Here is a 21,640-nt window from a genome sequence, read left to right on the forward strand (position 1 = left end):
TGTGTGTCTCTCTCTCTCTCTATGTGGGTGTGTCTTTCTGTGTGTGTCTCTCTCTGTGTGTCTCTCTCTCTCTGTGTCTCTCTAGGTCTCTCTCTGTGTGTCTCTCTGTGTGTGTCTCTCTCTCCGTGTCTCCTGTTGCGCGCTCTATCCCCCTTGTGGCTGATATGCTGTCATTACACTAGACCCTCGATCATCTCTGCGCCTTTCCTTCACCCTGTTCAGCGTTGCCTTTCCTTCACCCTGTTCAGCACTGCCTTTTCTTCACCCTGTTCAGCGCTCTACCCCCCTAGTGCTGATATACCGTCACTACACATTGACATGCTAATCACTCACAATACAATGGCCACCTCAGCACAAGCTCCAGCCCCCTAGTGCTGATATACCGTCACTACACACTGACAAGCTAATCTCTCACAATACAATGGCCACCTGAGCAGAAGCTCCAGCCCCCACCCTCTTGCTCGATGCGGCAACCCTCCCCCTCTCTCAGCTCTATATAAAAGGACTTGTTTCAGCAGCCTGTTTCTCACTCCCACCTGAAGACGGTTGTTTGTGTGGCGATCGAAACGTCGTGATCTATTATTATTTTTACGTGACTTTACCGAAAGAACCAAAGAGTATGGATTCCTGCAGTCACGAAAGCTTAAAATCACGATTTCATCTGCTCGTTATTACTAAGATCTTTTACCATACCTATAAATAAAAAGACAAGCCCTCACTTAAAACATGTTCACAAAACGCATTTTCTTCCATTCGAGAACACATCGCACATATCCGTTATAATACGGAACATGCCTGTTATAACGCAGAACTTGCACCATTACAGCGCTTTCCGAGCGGTCGACGACTAACTACTTTCTTGAGTTGCGTAGCTGAGTGGTACGATACACCATGCGGAATGATATACAGCAACATGGCAGTGTACCCTCAGTTTTTCGTCCCGACATCTTGCTGTGTGTGCGGCTCATGAAACTTTATTGTCACATTATTTATGGGGACATTTTTTATCACTGAATGTGTTTTTTGCTTGATGGGGCACGTTTCAGAAATGCATCAACCGTACACTTGATATTTGGCCATCAAGAAAGCTACTACGCTTTGGGCGTGTAAGCTTTATTGAATATGCCCGTCTTGAGTCTACTACTGCAGAATTGGCTGAGAGTTCGAGACGAATCAGTGCCAATGAGTAACCACATAGATGGGATAAACAAAGGAAAAGTGTGCTGTAGCGACCCCGTATGAGCCGCAAAAACCCCGCGTGAGGGAGTTCTGCTCCAACCCTGCCTTGATGGTGGGCGGCGATTAATACCACAAAATCGTACACTCGACGAAATAACCATCAGAGATTTGCCCATATATAGAAGAAAGTGGGTGTGCCGTTGGCCGAAGAGGCGTGTCTTTGCCCATATATGGTCATTGCGGATCGTGATTCGCGTTTTTTTTACCGATTCCGCTCAGTCGATCCGGCAGCCATCTTGAAAATGTCCGATTTTTATCTTAAATTATATTCTGCGGTTCACAGATCATACAATTTTTACGTATTTTTATATTAAGTTGTTCATATCGTTGATTAGACGGCTGTGTTAAATAGCTGTGTAAAAACGTCCTTTGTATGCTTAGAAATCAATGTCATTCCAATGTCAGATTTATCATAGCTGCAATTCAGTGTTTTCTGGTTTCCGATTTAATCTTCAAACTTCACTCCGTGAGTGTCAGATTTCTTATTAAACTTCACTCAGTGAGTGCATGCAAGATCATTTTATTCTGGTGTCCTATTTCCTCTTTAACTTGACTCTGAGTGTCAGATTTCCTATTAAACTTCACTCAGTGCATGCAAGCAGTTCGCATGTGAACCATGTTGACATTGGAGGTTAACCTAATTTCTGGAAGCAAATAAATGAAAGTGAAAAAGTCGTCACACTTTTTTATTTCGTCAACAGATCACGATATGCCAATGTAAATGACAAAAACAGTGACAAACGTAAAACGGGAGATGTGAGCAGCACTTTAAATGGTGCCACGCACTCCAGATAAATACAGGGTGCTTCTAAATTTTTTAAACACTTGAGAATTTGCAACAATATTCTTAGGTTTTTTCGGTAAAGTCACGTAGGTAAAAAATAATCAAAATTAATAAAAGTAAAATAAAAATAAAAATCACGACGTTTCGGAGGCAACACAAGCTTCCGTCTTCAGGTGGAACCGTCACAGCACGCTTGCTGTAATCAAGAAAATTAGAGATTCCAAGGGATACTACCCCGTATATATACTGGTTGAGGGGAGGGGGATGGGCCAGGACCGGCCCACTTTTATTATTATGGTAAGGCTCAGTCCTTTGTTATGTAGACTAGCCGTAATGTCAAGCCGCACCTTACCATAATAAAGGCTCAGTCCTTTGTTATGTAGACTAGCCGTAATGTCAAGCCGCACCTTACCATAATAAAGGCTCAGTCCTTTGTTATGTAGACTAGCCGTAGTCTCAAGCCGCACCTTACCATAATAATAAAAGTGGGCCGGTCCTGGCCCATCCCCCTCCCCTCAACCAGTATATATACGGGATAGTATCCCTTGGAATCTCTCATTTACTTGATTACAGCAAGCGTGCTGTGACGGTTCCACCTGAAGACGGAAGCTTGTGTTGCCTCCGAAACGTCGTGATTTTGATTTTATTTTTATTTTACCTTTATTAATTTAGATTTTTTACCTACGTGACTTTACCGAAAAAACCTAAGAATATGAATACTTGCAGTCACGAAAGCTTCAAATCTAGAATTTGCAACAATACCACCAGGAATGTGCTTCCACACTGTACGTAACCAACTGTGCGAATTTCCACCTGTCACCTCAGCTTAAAGATTACTCTTAGATATGTATCTCTGCATGGGGGCCATATATTTAGTAGGTATGCATGGAGGGGGAGGGGGGGTTAACTAAAATGCATACCCTTGCGTATGGGGGGTCTATTGTCAATGTACGTTACGCATAATAAACGTGGGAGGGGGGGGGGGGTGAAGCCTCGATAATACATTTTCTACATTGGCCTTCAACTTAGTTAGATAGTCGGGTGGACGATCTGTTTGCTTAAATGCGTTAATATTATTAATCCTTGATCGTTTCTGCGTGGATTAAGTTTCGGCCGTTCTATAGGATTCGGGGGGGGGGGGGGTGTCAAGCGTACGTACGCAGGTGGGGGGGGGGGGGGTGTAAAAAGTACGTGTGCGTACAGGGAGGGGGGGAGGGATCAAGTTTTGACAGATTTTTGCGTACGTACTAAATGGATGACCCAACGTCAGATAACGCCATTTTGGACAGCACTCTATTACAAAATTAATTGTTGATTACGTGGGGTGTTGAGACCAATCTTAGTTCCATCACCGCCACATTTTTTACATCACCTTTAGCTCATTAGATTTAAAAAACAGAAATTGTTGCCGCACTATCTACAGGCAACGCTGGCCGGCGGGCTGGCTGAGTCGGTGTGGGTCATGACCCGTTCAAATCTCACTCATTACAGCGGTTAGACTCGAACCTTATCGCGCTTATCTCTGCACCACAGCGACTGTAGTCACGCATACGAGGCGATACATGCACAGAAGCCCCGCTACAATAAAGCGACATTGCAGAGAAACAGCTGAAACGACGTTATCGCCCCTGCCTGGGTTAACTGGGCAAGACCCTCCTGAAAAAGAGTTGAGCCAACAAGTGACACAATAAGTGTTGAGGTCAATAGGGTATCATTACTTGGATCACTGTATGACTACGATCGACCGTGGACACTCCTGTACTCATGAAAACTACACAAATCTATATTCTTGGGTTTTTTCGGTAAAGTCACGTAGGTAAAAAAAACTAAAAAATAAATTAATAAAAGTAAAATAAAAATAAAATAAAAATTACGACGTTTCGGAGGTAACACAAGCTTCCGTCTTCAGGTGGAACCGTCACATCACGATAGCTGTATCAAGTAAGAGGACTTTACCGAAAAAACCCAAGAATATGAATCCTTGCAGTCACGAAAGCTTCAAATCTACACAAATCTACTCATTAAAACTATACAAAAGTACTCTGTACATATATAGGTATTTACGATTGTTCCCTTAAGGGCGAAATCGAAAGAGGAACTGCCGGTTTTCACCGTGGTGCTGAGAATGAAAAAAACACTAATGTGGAAGTGAAAGTGTTCACGAAATTTCGGGGAAATCCCGGTCTATTTTGAGAAGTGGTGACCGCCTCCTTATACTGCTCCCTATCATCAACACTGCTTTAAAAGCTACGGCGCTAGCGGTGGCTCGAGACAGCAGCGGAGTCCACGGAGAGCCAAATTGCGCTCTGTCAAGGTCAGTGAGCAACCGCGCGAGCTCAGAGGCAACGAGAGTCGGTCAAGGGCGTCCAGAGACTCCCGCCCGCGGGCCTTGAAGAGCGGCGAAGAACGGGTAGCGTACCAGTCTTTGAAGACGTAAATACATCCGAAGATGAGTCAAGGAGCCATGGCACAGGTGGCGCGGCCTCTTCCCTTCATCCTCACGGACGAAGACGGCAGATTCTTCATCGATGAAAAAACCGCCAAGGTGATCGCGAGCATCCAGCAGCCGGTGGTGGTGGTGGCGATCGCGGGCCGCTACCGCACGGGCAAGTCATACCTCATGAACCGCCTCGCGGGCTCCAACAACGGTGAGGCGCGGTGCGGTGCAAGGCGCGTGGTTACAGGGCACTGCCCGACGAACCCGGACCACCTGAGTTGGATTCCCAGCCACGTTGGGGGCCGTCCATAAATGACGTCACGCACCTAGGGGGGTCAGACATTTGTGACGATGTGTGACGAGGGGAGGTTTGAGAAATGTTACGTCACATCAAAATGCGCAACTTTAGATAAATATAAACAACGCGTTCTTCTTAATTAAATATAATTGTTATAACAACACTAATTTTGATAAATTTTCATTATTAACTATTTGAATATTTAAATTTACTATGGTTACCTTTTATTTATTCCATGAAGGAGCATTTTGCTTCTCCATGGGAGAATGGAGAAGCATACATTTTGTAAATATTTTGAATGATTGTTATTAAACATTTAGATTTTAATGATTATAATTGTACTCTCCATTTTGTTTCGTTCTCCTACAAAGTTAAAAATATTTTTTTAAAAGTTATAATTACTTTTAATATTTTATAATTATAGGAGAATTTCAATATAAAATTCTGAACATCTGCAGTTTTAGTTAGACGTTGAATATTTTTAAGTGAATTTTATGCTAAATTTCAGCTTTCCAACGCCTCCTTTTTAATACATGTTTTCTCCTACAACATCAGAGTGCAGCGCCACATTAAATACGCACTACAATGACAATAGATTTGAAGCATGTTTTATTTTCAAAATGGAAATATGGTTGTGGGGGGGGGGGCAGAGCTTTGTGACGTCATATTTGAGGGGGGTCTGACTTTTTGTGACGCCGTGTGACGAGGGGGGTCAAAATCGCGTGACGTAATTTATGGACGGGCCCTTGCTACAAACATCTGACGTTTATTTGAACCGGTGATGTGCATTTGCCCCCCACACGATACGGTGTATTGAAAAAAAAATCAGCACTGTTAGATAAAGGCGGCAGGGCGTGGTTCTGGCCAAACCATCCCTTTCGTGCGCCGTGCCGGCCTTCATAGGTGCGCGATAGCAGCACTTGCACCAACAGTGGGTTAAGGCTATACGGGTGTTCTTTGTCCGTGAGTGCGTGGACAAATCCATGTGTCTCTGCGTGACACCGGGCAATTCCAGGTCAGTGGATTGGCGATGAGAGGGAGGCGGGGGGGGGACCAATCACCCTGTGAAGTTTGAGTAGCCGCTGACATTTATATTCGAGTACAACTCCACCTGGGTCGACGTTTGAATCGAACTGACTCGCTCACCCACCCCATCCACCCCACGCACCCCACGGCTCCCAGGGTTCTCCCTGGGGAACACGGTGCAGTCTCACACCAAGGGCATCTGGATCTGGCCGAGAGCCCATCCCCTGCACAAGGACAAGTGCCTCCTGCTCATCGACACGGAGGGCCTGGGCGACGTGGAGAAGGTCAGGGGTCCACGTTTACCAAGCCGACGATGTTTCCTCAACAATCGTCACTAACATTGTGGCCCTTCAAGGAAAAACATGTACAAGTCGACGTTTCGGGCAATGGCTCCTTCTTTCAAGCAATAGCCCTTATTTAAAGCACACAAATCATTTGTAGAACTGTACATACATTGTGCTATGAAGGGCCCTTTTTCGAAACGTCGTCTATTCTAGTTTTTTTTAGTTTAAAGGCTACAAAGTGTTATTGGCGAATGTGGTGGTTTACTGGGCTTGCTCACCACTGTCAACGCAGCCTCAGTACAGAAAAATGTGTTTACGATGTTTGTCGATTGCGCTGCGAGTGGGACAGCCATGATATGCAACGACCCCCACCACATCCTCGAGCTACCTTCATCCTCATTCCTCAAACCGCACCCTCATTCCTCAACCCCCCACCCTCATCCTCCACCCCCACCCTCATCCTCCACCCCCACCCTCATCCTCCACCCCCCACCCTCATCCTCCACCCCCACTCTCATCCTAAACCCCTCATCCTCCACCCTAATCCTCCACCCCCATCCTCCACACCCACCCTCCACCCCCACCCTCATCCTCCACCCCCACCCTCATCCTCCACCCCCACCCTCATCCTCCACCCCCACCCTCATCCTAAACCCCTCACCCTCATCCTCCACCCTCATCCTCCACTCCAATCCTCCACCCCCACCCTCATCCCCCACCGCCCCACCCCTCACCCCCACCTCTACCCTCTCCCCGCTCCCCCAACACAAAACACCCTTCCCTACGGTACGCACTAAACCATTGTACGATTTTTTTTCCCATTTCATTTCACCTCGGTCTCATGTGAACTGCATGTGATAACTTTCATAATAGATTTCCGAGTCGGACCGCGTGAGTAAAATTACAATTTAATCCAACTGTTAAAATGTGTGTGGATTGCAAAGCACCGCTGTGCTGAAGCAATCGACACTGGCGGGTTTGGGGCCGTCCATAAATGACGTCACGCACCTAGGGAGGGGGGGGGGTCAGACATTTGTGACGATGTGTGACGATGGGGTAGGGGGAGGGGTTTGAGAAATGTAACGTCACATCAAAATGTGCAACTTTAAATAAATATAGACAGCACGTTCTACTTAATTAAATCGACTTTTAAATAAATGTTTTCTCCTACAACATCAGAGTGCAGCGCCACATTAAATACGCACTACAATGACAATAGTTTTAAGCGATTTGAAGCATGTTTTATATTTTTTTTGGGGGGGAAGGGGGGCAGAGCTTTGTGACGTCATATTTGAGGGGGCGTCTGACTTTTTGTGACGCCGTGTGACGAAGGGGGGGGGGGGGTCAAAAATCTTCCAAAATCGCGTGACGTCATTTATGGACGGCCCCTTTGGTTTCCGTGACAACTCTTATTTGTTTGTGGTGTCGGGTGGATGAGGGTATACGGCACACACAGGGATTGTACTCGCACGATCTAACCCAATGATCAGTCATGGATCTGTAGCCGGTCCGCCCTGTCCTCTCTCCTCCTGCCGTGAATCCTTGCGATGGGGGACGGCTTGGCTAAATAGACAACAATAAACGTAATAAAAAGTTCGGAGACGATGAGGAGTGACTTTGCATTGTGTTCTGTCCTCCGGAGAAGCGGGCGATTCCACAACAGCTGGGCACCAGGGGGGGATTATGAAACAGCAAAACTTTATTTCAAAATACCTCTTCAGAAGAGCAATTGCGTATCTGCAATAGCGATCAGAGAGACACCCTCCATGTCAGAACACCGCAGTTGAATTCCTCGGTACAGAAGTCAGCCCAATTCTCAACTATGATAACTAAAAACATTTAACATACATATTATTCGGCAAACATTTAACAGGAAACATTTTAATATCTAACGTAAAAATCTGCCCAAAACACCTGTAGCGCCGACTACCGTCCTAAATAATAATGCATGAGACAATACGTACTTATATACAGTAATTAGTAATAAAGAAACATTTTTGTTTAAATTGTATTAACAATATTTTAATTAGGTGAATCATATTTTACTGACAACAAACATATATAACAATTATTCTTCATTATACCAGAATCAGGAACGAAACATCTGCAAAAACACCTGTCCCGCTCACCCCAATTAGATAAATGTTAAAATTAAGCCATTGTGTGCCTCCCAATGAACAGCGAACGTCAACACAATAATACGAAATGTTTCCAACTATTACAAAAACGACTTCTATTTTGATCACCAATACACTCGAATCACCTTCCAACTCCGTTATATAAATTGATTCGAGTTGGATTGATCACAATAAGCAATCGTCGTAATAATAATTGAATAACTCATCACGAGACAGGACGCTATCTTATTAGATTTCTGACACAAAAACACAAAAACAAACAATTATTTTGAGTATTTAATATATTGAAATAATCCTTGATATCAAAGTCTTAATTGGCTCATATCTTCATTATCGCGAACAGTCAAATAACATTACTGAGTTCCTGTCGGTCGATTTCCATTCAAGTAATATCAATTTAAGTTTGTATTATTGGAACGAATTTAACATGCAGCTTACCGGTCCAGTAGTTGTGTAAAATAGTTTGTTAGGTTCTCATATGCTACAAGAGTGCACATTTATACATGCGACTCATTAAAGGTAAGCCTAAAATGGCTACAAATCGTAACATTGGTGGTGAAAGGCTACGACGTGTTAAATTTATCTAGGGCAAGCTTTTACTTGAAATCTGATGTATTACGATTGGAGCGGTCTTGTAGCAGTTCTCATAGCAGACCTATGTGCATTTTATCCCTGCCAGATTACTATGAATATCATCATGGCAACCACCATCGCTACAATGATCATCATCATTAGCCCGGACTGGCCTGACTAAAATGATGTCATGATTATAATCATCAAGCTCCTCCACAATCATCATGATTGTCACATCGTGTTCTCCTTGCAGGCTGGTGAGAATCACGACACGTGGCTCTTCGTGATGGCCGTGCTGCTGAGCACCACGCTGGTGTGGAACACGACCGGTGTGCTCAGCAAGGATGGCTTCGATCAACTTCAGTATCCTCCATCTCCAGGAGACCCTCCTCTCACACCCCTTCCCCGTACACTTTCATCTCCAGGAGAACTGATTCCCACTCCCAGTCCTACACCGAGTCGGCCATGGTGTGCCAGTGTCAGGGTCCAAATTTGACACTTTTTTGTTTTTATAAAAGTGCAAATGTCTCATTTGGGGATTATGTATAGTAAAATCGCGCCCATTACAAAAAGCTGGATGACCCTGCAAAAAATGTGTATGGAGGGTCCATCCGGCTACCACATTTTTATTCCCATTCTGCAGCGTTCCATTTTGAATGACGTTCAAGGAGCGGCCATAACGTACAATGCCGTTATAGCCGCTCCTTGACTGTGATTCCCTCGCAGCTTCGTGGCCAACATGACGGAGCACGTGCGCACCAAAATGCACCAGAGGGAGGAGGATGTGGGCACAGACTTCGAGCGGTACTTCCCCTCCTTCGTTGTGTGCGTGCGCGACTTCACGCTAAAGCTGGAGATCGAGGGCAAGACCTGCGACGCCGACGAGTACCTGGAGCACTGTCTGGGCATGCGCAAGAAGGGGATGACAGCTAACTGCCGCTCCTTCAACGAGCAGAGGGAGCTCCTAAGCAGCTTCTTCAAGGTGGGCTCGCACGCCTCCCTTACTATGCTGGTTTACCCAGGGAAGCTTCACTAAGTCGCATGATAATTTTTCAAGAGGGTCATGCCAAGGTTTCATAGTAGGGAGTGATGGTTGCTCTCTGTGATCACAATTGAGTATGTTGCAGTGTCATTTGTCAAACATGGACCATGATGCCGGCACACAGTGCCTTACACTTGTGAATTATGGCATGGAATTTTTAACGTCAACTGTGAAGTGGATGGGTCGTAGTATTTTAATGGTTAATATATGCGCAGTATCGAACAAGGCATCCGTGGAAGTTGGTGGTCAATTCGACAAAATGGCCACACATTTAGTTATTTTGACTTGGCGATGTGCAAAAGGCTGATGGGTTTTATACATGTGTAACGTAGCACCCGTAAGTTTTTTTTATATTTTTTGAAAGTTATATTTATTCAGCATCACCGGCGGACTTCGGCAGATGAGATGTAGCTGCTACACGACGTTCCAAGAAAGTTGGTCGACTATATCGGGAGACGTCGATGTAGCCGTTCGTGCCGGTGTTAACTTAGATGATGATGACGCCGACATTGACGACAACGATAACACTGGTCAACACACTTTTTCTGGCATAAGGTATTCCAACGGTTTTAAGGTAATTTTGGGGTGCTGATTCCAAATCTGGCATCAGTTTTTGTCTATAATATCAGGTTTTTGAGATATCAAATATTGCATTTTCAATAGAAACTGCAGAAGAAAAATATTAAATAAATGTGGATATCTACATAAAATGATATTATAAACACACTATCCAAAAAATACAGCACCATATTTTAACACTAAAGCAGTCACTGACTCGCAACAACTTGCAATCATAAGTGACAGAGTTAATTTCGGGTAAAATCAATGAAAATGGGGTATGCCGATAGCAAAAAAAAATTGATGTGATAGAGCAAATCTGAGATCAGATTTGGAGTCAGCACCCTGAAATTAGTCTAAAACAGGTGCAAAAGTCCAGGCCAGAAAAAAATGTTTTTTTGTTGTTGACCAGTGTAATAGATAACGACGATCCCCGTGATGATGATGATTCCAGCAATGACGATCCAGACCCCGACTCCCCAAATAGCCCCGAAGCCCCATCCCTTTTCCTTATATCCCCCTCAGCTTGACCAAGCTCTGCCCCTGGCCACGCCCCACCTCTCAAACTCTCCCAGCCTTGTTGGGATGCTCTGGACAGTCACCTCGTGTGACCCTTCCTTCTCCTGTCACCACGACCATCTCCCCAGCCCACCAAGCCACGAACTATCCTTACACGTGCAAGGCCACACATTTGTTTGCTTGTTTCCAGCTCGCACTCATGTTTCTGTTGCAATGGGTTTTCCCGTCACTTCCAGAATTAAGTCGCCATGGTACAGAACTGACAACAACCTCTTCCACATGACCTCATCACAGGGCAAGGGACAGATGGATGGACAGACGGAATGGGTGTTGATTTTGATGGGTGACAGGATGGTACTGTGGAAAACTTGTGCCTCACAGCAAGAAATGCCTGGGTTCCATTCCTGATGTAGCTGGTGTGAGCTCACCTGTGATTAATCACACGTATAATTGTGAACTCTGCTAATAGTTAAAGAGAGCCAGGAAAGTATTTACACCATTGGAACCTCATTTGCCAGTAACAAAATATGATAATTGTTTTTTTTACCCTTTTATCTGGCAACAAAACTGACACCTTTTTTACAACACAATGTGAGACTAGGCTCTAAAGAAAGCTGTCTCGGGTGTGGACCAATCAATTTCAAGGACAGTGCATACATTATCAGAGTTATGTTTTTTGTTTGCATTCCGACTGCAGGTATTGTGGTCAATGCAAACATGACTCCTTGTAAAAATGGTGTCAGTTTTGGTGCCAGATAAAAGGGTAAAAAAAACAATTATCAGAGCCAGGAAAGTTTTTATTTTTTAAGTGAACGCAACGGTGATCAGGGATTGGACCCCCATTTGCACTGAAGAGTACAGTGCACGCCCCCACTTCAGATTTGGACGGACTTCGTGCTGATACATTGAGCTGCGGTGTTGTGACTTGGAGGGTGCGTCTGGTCGCTATTGCAAATATGCAATTTCCCTTCAGAGGAACACTTTGAAACAAAGTTTAGCCATTCCACAAACCCCCGGTGCTCAGTTGTTGTGGAGTCGCCCACTCCTCCGGAGGACAGAAAACAACACGGAGTACCTACTCGTCGTCTACGAACATTACTCTTTTTATTGTTGTAGCCTATTTTCCCAACCAATCCTCCTCGTTAGGATTCACGACGGGAGGAGAGGGACAGGGCGGACCAGTTACACCGTCTTTACGCATGGAGTTTGTATAATGTTCCCTTGTTCTTTCTGGGTTTTCTCTGGGCTCCCCAGTTTTATCCTATAGATTAAATCTTTTTAACTGTTTTGGCTGGACTTGCTAATCCTGAATTGCCCGCAAAATTACTGAGTTGGATTTTACACAAAGCAACATCGCCTCCTACTGTGAAAACTTGGCACAACCCCTCCTGCAGAAAGTCTTGGGACTCGGGAAGACTTTTCTGGTTAAACAAGCAAAACAACAACAATAATAATCCATCCTTTGCAGTGGGATTCGTTGATAAATATATAAAACAATTAGTTAAACTCTTCCAAAATAAAGCTGCGCACATCTCATGCCTTCGTTCACCATCCCTGCAGAAACGGAAATGCTTTGTGTTCCCGATGCCAACCCACCCTGAAGACCTGCACCACCTGGAGACCATTTCGGAGCAGCAATTGAACCCAGAGTTCCTGCGAACGGCAGAGGAGTTCACGACTCACATCCTCCAGACGGCGCACAGCAAGCACGTCGACAACGCAGTGCTCACGGGTCCCCGTGAGTCCAGCCGCTAGCGAAGCGGCCCAGCAGTACACGACCAGTGGCCGCCCTGGTTAACACTGCACTGTGTTTTAACCGTAAAGCCATGTGCTCCGTCCGATTCTGTGTGGACGTTACAAATTCAAAATTATAAAAATAGACCAAGTGTGTCAGCGTCTGAGTTCCAGTTTGTCATCATTTATTGATTACTCACAAATTATTTAATTTGGAAAACAAACCCGCATTGCTAGTCTTTTGCCCACTTGCAAGTTCTTGCTGCACAGAGACAGCTGCCACTGGTGGCCCCTTGGCTAGACTTTTCTTTTGTGCGGATGAATTGAGCAACAACGATCAGTAAATGTATTAGTAGGATTTCCAGCTCGTTAGGTTTAAGCAGGGCATGGGAATGGTTGAGAAGAAATGTTAAGCAAAATGCTCTGAGATGCCAAGGGATTTAATCGCCCAATTCAAATCCTTATCAACGCACTCAACTCCATAGCACATACCACTTACAGGATGTAGATGAATATAAACGTAGGCGAGTGAGGTGAAATAATATGTTGCAGTTGTGGAAATAATTTTACATGAATTAAACAAATATAAATATGATGTAGATGCATATTATCTGGAAAATGAAATAAATCAATATGTATGCTTGTCTAGCATACGCTGAGAATGCTCCACAAACTTAAATGAATTGGGGAATCAGTTTAAAGCTCACTGCATAATTAATGTGGTCAAAAGAAGACTCCTGACATTTGACCCAATAATTTGACTCATTAAGCCAATTGGTATTGCTTACCTGATCGTCCATTTACAATAGCCCAGTGGGTGACAAGATCCCTATATTTTTTATTCATACAACAGAAAGGCGTATGCCGTTGTAAAGGGGGGCATGCGAAGATGGTTAGACATTGAATCTCCAATGGGCTTCCCACTAGTTTCAGAAGAAAAAAATTCCATTCACGTAATTACAATCAGAATTATCTTGGTGTATTGACACATTGTGAAAGGCACCAATTAATAACAACAATTTATACATTTCTTCGATCTTATGGCAGGGCGATTCGGTGCATTCTAGGTTGAGGTCGAGGTTGGTGGGTCAGTAAGGGCTAAGGGAGAACAACATTGCGAATGTTTGAGACGCTGCCAGTGAATGAACGAAGCATAGGCCATTGTTGAACGATCTGTTCCATGATTTGGCTCTGATAGTTGCGGTCGCAATGCGGAGGGCTGCTATTCATCTTCTATCGGCGGTGTAAATAGGTGGCTTCTACACCTGCTGTGTGGCCTTTACATCAGATTACATCTCGTCTCACCATCGTGCCACCCCCCCCCCCACCTCTCGTACTCACCTCTCACAGTGTTCCTAAAGCTGGCGGAGCAGTACGTGCATTCCCAGCGCTCGGGCGATGTTCCGTGCATCGAGAGCGCACTGACGCAGGTGGTGACACTGGCGAACATGCAGGCCAAGGAGGACGCGATGTTGCTCTACGAGAAAAGGATGGAAGCCGTGAACCAGCAGCTGCCCCTACCCATGGCCAAACTCAACGAGTTCCACCAGCACGCGCTGGAGCAGGCGGTGGAGGCGTTCCACCAACGATCCGTGCTCGACCGTGACAATACGCACGAGGAGGAGCTCATGGTGAGTGGACACCGTCATTGTACAGTTCATCAATGTGATTTCCAAAACTCTGCATTTTGGCACAAAAGGTACTATAACACATGGTGTAGCTGAAATCCATCTGAAAAGGAACACACGTTAGCTTTCTATCTCTCGCTCTCTGCACCAGGGCAGGTGCGAAAGTGTTGCCCTCTTGAATTCACAATCAGTTCTGGCATATCCACTTCCACGGGCCCTTATCTCGCGCTGCTTTTTGATCATTCCGAATGGATTCTTTATCTCAGGATACGATATCACATAATTAAAGACACGGAAAAAGCATCGTCATGAGCACAATCACCACCATTGCCACAAACCGCTCTCTCACAGGACTCGCTCGTGACTGCATACGATGAGTGGAATCAGAAGAACAAGGAAACATCCATGCAGAGGTGCAAGCAGTGCCTGTCGGAGCTCTACGAGCCCATCCGTGTGAGAGTGGCTGAGAAGATCTTCATCAAGCCCGGGGGCTACCAGGAATACAAGGGCATGATGGACATGGCCGAGAAGAGCTACCGTGCAACCCAGGGACTGGGCGACGAGGTGAGACACCTCATCGTGTCTTACCAACCATCACAGCACAGTTAGAAATATTCAGCCCATAACCCGAGTTCTTTATTATTAATGAGGCATCTACTCAATCTGTCCGCGTGACTTAGTGGTGGCGCAAGCAGCTCGCAATTGGAAGGTCACGATGTGAAATCCTGATTAGGGGCTGACTCATCCCGTCATTCCTTTGAGTCAATGAAAAATCTAACTATTTTTGGGGAAGTCAACATCAGTTGTCCTACGGATAGCCTCACCTCTGGGATAGGAATGCTAATACGTATTTTGTCATAGTAGAGTGATAATATTACGTGCTCATGTCATGCCTCTGGAAATGTAACTATTTTATTTTACCAGGCAAGGCACGCTGAGTTATATAGCACTTCTTCAGCAGCAACCTGGCCATAAATGATCGTTCAACGAAGTGGTTTATCGTGTGTAAATGTATAGCGGCCAAACACTCTAAACACATACAGTATTTCTAAATGTGGAGGGAAAAACTGGAAGACCCAGAGGAAAATCCACACAACTACGGGGAGAACATGCAAACAAATATACAGGTGTCAGGGTTGGGATCGAACCCACGCACTCCTGTATACCAGGCTACGTAGTTAACATCTTGCCACCATGGCACCCACTGACCAAGGTCACACGGCATGCGACCATTCATGCCAGATTGGCAAAAGCGGGTGTGCGGCTATGTTGTACTCAGTAGAGGGGAGTGCAGCAACATTGATTGTACTTCCTATGCTCCCCGCCCTCACAAACAACGCCTTGACCAGCACTGGAGAAGTAGAATCAGATAACTTCAATGGCCACACTGCATGGGGAGACCCTCATCCAACTCATCACTACCAGCGCACCTCCACTACAGAGATGTGCAAGATCCCCGATGTAACATATACTCAGGACGGTATTCACGCCTCTCGCTTGCGATTCTAACACAGATGGAGGCAGTGCTCCTCGCCTTCATCGATCTGAAGAAAGAAGAGGGACATCTCATTCTCATGATGGACAAGAGCGTGACTGAGATGCAGAAGCAGAGAATTGGTGCGAACTCATCCTCGTCAGCAGAGGTTTATCCACTGCTAGATGAAGGCCTCGGTCTCGCAATTACATTAATCCATCGCGAGATCATTCATCATCCCCGCTCGTGACACACTCTCCGGGCCTTCATACTCATCTTAACAGGCAACACAAGTCTCCGTCATCAGGTGGGACCGTCACAGCCGGATTAGCTGCATCAAGTGAGGCAATGATTCAAGATGTAATCCCTTAAAAAGCAAGTTGAGGGGGAGGAGAGGGGGGAGCTCATTAGAATGTGGTAGCCAATGAATGGAACGCATCGGGAGGGGGGAGGGGGGGGCGGGGCCAAAAGAATGCACGTCGGCGTGGACGCGGTTGGTGTTGCACAACGCATCGGGAGGGGGGAGGGGGGCCAAAAGAATGCACGTCGGCGTGGTCGCGGTTGGTGTTGCACAACGCATCGGGAGGGGGGAGGGGGGCCAAAAGAATGCACGTCGGCGTGGACGCGGTTGGTGTTGCACAACGCATCGGGAGGGGGGCGGGGGGCGGGGCCAAAGAATGCACGACTGCGTGGAAGCGCTTGCTGTTCAAAACCACGAGCTCCTCTAACGCGGGAACACACTCAGACCTTGGAGCTGCAGTGTCGATGTTGTTAGTTATACAGCTGCACAAGCATCTTGACATGCATCCTCGTTTAGATGATATAAAAATGCACGTTGTGTTGTAATTTTAGTGCTACTCCATCACCAGTCTTGCCCATTTGCGGCCATCGTCAATCCCTTCTAGCGAAGTCCTGCCCTAGCCTTGACAGTCGACACGATGTCTCTAACCTGCGGACGTTATCTGATCCACGTCTTCCTCTTACTCCCCCGTGGTGTAATTCGAAAGATGAGCCACTCCATGCTTCTTTGCACAATATTTAGTAAAACAAATACTCTGCGTAGATTAAAGTAGTACTGTTTGATTGAACAAATAAACCTTATGGTGGTACCCCGGGGTACCGTGGTACCCCGGCTCTCACATAATATCCGTGATGCAGTTATTTTTAGTCTGTTGATGGTCGACGATGCGGCAATTGACTCATCTCGACGAGCTGTACACGATGCACTATTAAAAGTTGAAATTTTCATTATCGACATCGCGGAGTAGCACTGACTTCGGATTGATTGGTACCCCAGTCGCGGAGTTAAGTACGCCCCTGGAAAAAAGTAGTGTCCCAGAAATAAAATACTTAATTGCTTTTGCCATTTTGCATTATTTCATACCGTCATAACGATCAAATTTTAAAAAGCCAGATAGGAATGGCATAAAAAAGGCAGACATCTTGGAAAAGGTGGTAGTACTCACACTTTACACCATCCACCACACGCGAACTGTGGTGTGTCCGTTTTTACTGCTGAGTGGGCAGAGACTGTGGATGGTGGAGGGATTTAAGAAACATGCTCCATTGTTTCAACTGCCGCGGAGAGAGATTCAAAATAAGCGGCGATGTCTGTCGACGGTCCAGTGTGATAACCATCGCACCATGGCGGTGTACTCTGCGTGTCGGTGTTGTTTTTGTGAATTTGGGGCACACAGAGACGGAGGAGATGGAGAAGAGACTGGTCCAGCAGCAGAGGGCGCTGGAGAATACCAATGCCCAGCAGGAGGCGCAAATCAGCGCGCTCAAGATGCAGATGGAGGTGGGTGCTGACACTCGTGGGTGGGCAGAGGAGAGGGCTAATAAGGTAGAGGTGCAGCCCTGCAATGGCTTGCACGCGCCACTGCTGGTGGAAGGGTGTGCAATAGGGCGAGTTCTCGAGAGGCCCTCCGATGGGTATTTTGGCCTACTTGTTCACACGAGATTAGGGATCAGCAACCTGCGGTTCAGGAGCCACATGCGTCTCATTGAGGATTGTTTCGTGATGTTATTTATCAATGACAGTCTCGTATTCACATGCATTTCGGCTCTTGAAATATTTTGGTTTTACCGAATAAAAATTCCTCCCTTTGTTGTTTTGGTTGCTGACCCCTGCGCTAGATAAGAGGTCTTAGAATAGGTTGGAGAACTCCACACTTTACCCCACCAAATGCGATTTGTATTTCCAATTGAAACGTCGTGTCTATTGCTAAAATTCGGTTGTGAGAATTGCTCTTTCAACTTACTGGTTAGCTGAAACAATAATGTTTCGTACATGACAAGGCTTGCACAGCACGTGACAATTCAGTGTCTGGCTGCATCGGGTCGGTGGAGGATGCCACAACACAGTTGTTCAGATATTTACGTGGCAGAACGCCAAAATCAATTGTGAATCATGTGTTTGTGTACACACACAGATAGCGGTGGCGCAGTGGTTCACTCACTGCGCGCCTCAAATGAGTATCTGGTTCGATGTGAAAACATTCCCCTTAGAGAAATTAAGGTGGCCAGGCATACTGCTAGCCACCTACCTCTTGTGTGCAATGCTGGCCTTCATAGGTGATTGCTAACTGCACTTGCCAAGTGTTAAGGCTATATAGGTGATCTTTGTTTTTATGTGCATGCGCAGACAAACCAGCGGTCATTCAGTGACAAACTCAGGGAGGTGGAGAAACAAACGGACGAGAAACTGGAGTCGCAGCGACAAAGGCATGCGCAGCAGATGGAGATGTATGCGGAGAAGAAAAAAGACCGTGGTATTTTCGCCACCATAGGGGGCGTTATGGACAAATCCTGCACCATTTGCTAGTTAAAACATGGCATAAAATCGCGTGGCAGCCTAGTGGGTGGTTAGCTGCTGGAAGAAAAATCATTTACTGATCACACATACCCAAGTGCAGTGTTGGTGCACGGTGTAAATGGCATTTCCTCTAGACGTTCACAAATTAGACATTTTCATATGCAGTAATGTGTCTTTAGTTTCGCTTCTGAAGTACCCCAAAGCACTTCCCTGTGTTTACAGCGATTAGTGCTTCATTTATGTAAAGAAGACTACGTGTGCATGGGGTAATTCATTTTCTATAAGTGTTCTTATATCCACCTATACCTCCGGTCAGTGTTGAATATGCAAAGGTGGGCTGTACAGATACCTGGAGCCTCCTATTCAAAACATAATCTGTGCAACAAAGTCCAGTCAAGTGCAACAGCTTCAAAAAGTTAATTAAAAACTGCCTTTTTAAGGTGACAACTGTTGCAGCATTTAGATAAAAGACAAATTGTAAGCTGGATACTCGATGGGAGCAAGGGAGGATGTGCTTATATAATTCCCCTTTGGAACCCCTGATACATGTAATGTAAGGATGTGTGGTGTTTGTATCAGAAATATGCTTATATAAGGCGTGCTCATATCCATCTTCCATACGGCAGATTGAGTGAATGATTGATGGGCTTCATAACTCACCAGATAAGTACCCATTAATTTTTTTTCAGAGGTGGCCAGGAGGTTTGCGGAGGTCAGAGCGTTGCGATGGCACTGCTGTCATCCTGAGTTTGAATCCAGGCAGTAACTCGTGATTTAACTCAGTGATTAAACTCTCGGGGGTCGTGCGTTTAAGGCTGTGCCTAATCGTCAACGATGGCACACAAAGAAACCCCGACCACTTAATATTTGATTCTGCACTTGAATTGTCTGAATTACAGCTCTGACTGTTCAAACTATTGGTTTGCCTGTCATGAAATGAACAATACTCTCTGTAGCAAGAGGGTGAGCAAAGTGCTGCACCCTGCTGCGTCGAACGGAGATCACCTGCAGTGGTCTCTGAGGTAGCTCTGTGATATCCGCTTCCGCGGGCCATTATGTAACACCAAGGGTTGCACTGCTCTGCAGGAGACTCAATGGAGTAGTATTTGTCTCATGACGTGAAGCCGATAGCACAATCGGGATATCAATTGGAAGAAAAAGGCATTATAAAGGTAGACCTCTGCAGATGTCAACTCAGTTGAATGAAACTTAAAGAGTTTCTGATTTCAATATATATACACGGGATGGATGGTTTCTTGAACGCGCACAGCGGAGGCAGGGCACGACCACCACCCAGACACCACAATGGCCGGGAGTGGCCTAAATACCACTCTGCCTGTAACATTAAAACCGGTTCACATCCTTCCTGTCTCAAATTAAATGCCCGTAACACTCAGCTCCAGGACTCTCTCCCTGAAGGACTCACTAACACAACCTGTGAACAACGTTTATCCAGCACCTTTGTCTCTACCTGAAGGCCTCTGAAACCACCTGTGAATAACCTTCATCCTGGGCTTTCTCCCTGCCTGAAAACTTAAAATGTGATCACACATGTAATGTGAGGTTACACCTGGATGATAAATGGGTTACACCTAGATGATTAATTGGTTACACCTGGATGGTAATTATGGGTTCTGCCTGCCTCAGCCCACAACCAATGGGAAGTCGAGCCAGGGGCGTGGCCCTGATGTAATGTGAAGGCTACACCTGGAGGATGATGATTGGCTCTGCTGGCTTCAGCCCGCAACCAATGGGGAGTCGATTTAGGGGCGTGGCCCTGGGGCTGTACAGTGGGCTCTGGAAAGTTCCAGGGATGTGGCTGAGGATTGGCTGTGGGGCATCACGTGGGCCAGGGATTCAAAGGGGCAGAGAAGGACAGCACGTGGTCAGAGTGTGGAGGAACGAAGGTGGAAACCACGCTGGTGCCGTGGTCTGCCACGTGGCGGGCCGCGGCAGTCTCTGCCTCTCACGCTGTCTGTCAACAGCGTGAAGGAGCCATAGAGTAGAGGACGGATGTAGTGAGAGCTGTGACGAAACTTAATAAAGAATTCTGAATTCCTGACGTCTCAACGGGATTTATTACACACATGAATCCGTACTGTACCTTTAAAATAAATCTCAGAAATTACTTTACCACGGCACACATTGAAAACATTTGGAAAACATTATAACAATTTAACCAATTTCCCTGAAGCCTGATATATCACTCAAGTAAAATAACTCTCTGCCCTCAACTCACTGATAATCTTTGTACATTTTGCCTCGAAGCATGGCTCATGTGTGCACACCTGTATTATACAATAAAGATGCTTTAAACCTGCTCATGTGTCCGTGTTTATCAAACTCCACGATTTGACGTTATTCCTCCGATGTAAGACTTATCATCTCAAGACTCAGTAGCCATCTGCAAACCCAAAATCCTCTTGCCTGCAAAAAATATTCCCTCCCGTGCTTTTACAAGGCAAAGGAAGGTTTCCACGTGGCGTTGGGCCGCGGCTCCCGTGCCAACCTCTATCCCTCTTTCTACTCAGGGTTGTGCTCCTCTGGCGCCCAGTGTCACCCCGAGGCACGAGCAGCACATGCTGGGGTGGGTGGAGGCACCAGTCTCACTTTTCCACTGATTAAATTAAATGTATGGTGCTCGAGCAGCAGAGGTCGCAATCGGGTACCCGATACCCGTACCCTACCCGATTCCCGGCTACCCGTACCCGGCCGGGTATGGGTACAGGTAGCCGTTTGCGACCCTGGTGCGACCGAGTACGGGTAGGCCGTGAGTCACTGGTGAGTAACCGTTTGTCACTCATTTTCCAACGTCTTGTCTCTTCTCACAATTTAAGTTCCTAGAATCAACCCACCCGTGCCTGCAACATGGCTTCATCCCAGAGGTCGCAATCGGGTACCCGTACCCTACCCGATACCCGGCTGGGTACGAGTAGCCGGGTATCGGGTAGGGTATGGGTATCGGGTACCCGATTGCGACCCTGGTGCGGCCGGGTACGGGTAAGGAATCAAAACCCGTTTGCGACCTCTGTCGAGCAGTCTGCTTGGCGTGGCCTATCCATCCAGTCTCTCTCTTTTTCGCTCCCCT

The 21,640-nt window shown here is 46.1% G+C and overlaps 1 protein-coding gene and 1 long non-coding RNA gene across 2 annotated transcripts; one reads left to right on the top strand and one right to left on the bottom strand.

Annotated features, from left to right (window-relative positions):
• Positions 1-4,248: 4,248 nt before the first annotated feature.
• Positions 4,249-20,872, top strand: LOC144728090 (guanylate-binding protein 2-like). The gene is made up of 10 exons (XM_078607382.1): positions 4,249-4,671; positions 5,941-6,068; positions 9,033-9,142; positions 9,506-9,761; positions 12,459-12,636; positions 13,983-14,263; positions 14,612-14,824; positions 15,775-15,877; positions 17,432-17,535; positions 18,382-20,872. Exons 1-10 carry the CDS (start codon positions 4,473-4,475, stop codon positions 18,559-18,561), a joined length of 1,752 nt encoding a protein of 583 aa, XP_078463508.1. The 5' UTR covers positions 4,249-4,472; the 3' UTR covers positions 18,562-20,872.
• LOC144728091 (uncharacterized) lies at positions 7,748-19,715 on the bottom strand. Its single transcript, XR_013587477.1, has 3 exons — positions 17,201-19,715; positions 13,974-14,109; positions 7,748-12,551 (listed from the first exon to the last, which is right to left on the bottom strand). It is a non-coding gene; the product is annotated as an uncharacterized LOC144728091 (long non-coding RNA).
• Positions 20,873-21,640: the final 768 nt, after the last annotated feature.

The sequence above is a fragment of the Lampetra planeri genome, chromosome 27 (assembly GCF_965212315.1).
Source record: "Lampetra planeri chromosome 27, kcLamPlan1.2.h2, whole genome shotgun sequence".
In the NCBI taxonomy this organism is placed as follows: domain Eukaryota; kingdom Metazoa; phylum Chordata; class Hyperoartia; order Petromyzontiformes; family Petromyzontidae; genus Lampetra; species Lampetra planeri.

Bases quoted from the DNA above. Each gene is read 5' to 3' on its own strand.
- LOC144728090 (XM_078607382.1), top strand. From the start codon at position 4,473: ATGAGTCAAGGAGCCATGGCACAGGTGGCGCGGCCTCTTCCCTTCATC. The intron at 12,637-13,982 runs GTGAGTCCAGCC...CACCTCTCACAG, and splicing joins CGCAGTGCTCACGGGTCCCC to TGTTCCTAAAGCTGGCGGAG. The intron at 15,878-17,431 runs GTGCGAACTCAT...TGGGGCACACAG, and splicing joins GATGCAGAAGCAGAGAATTG to AGACGGAGGAGATGGAGAAG.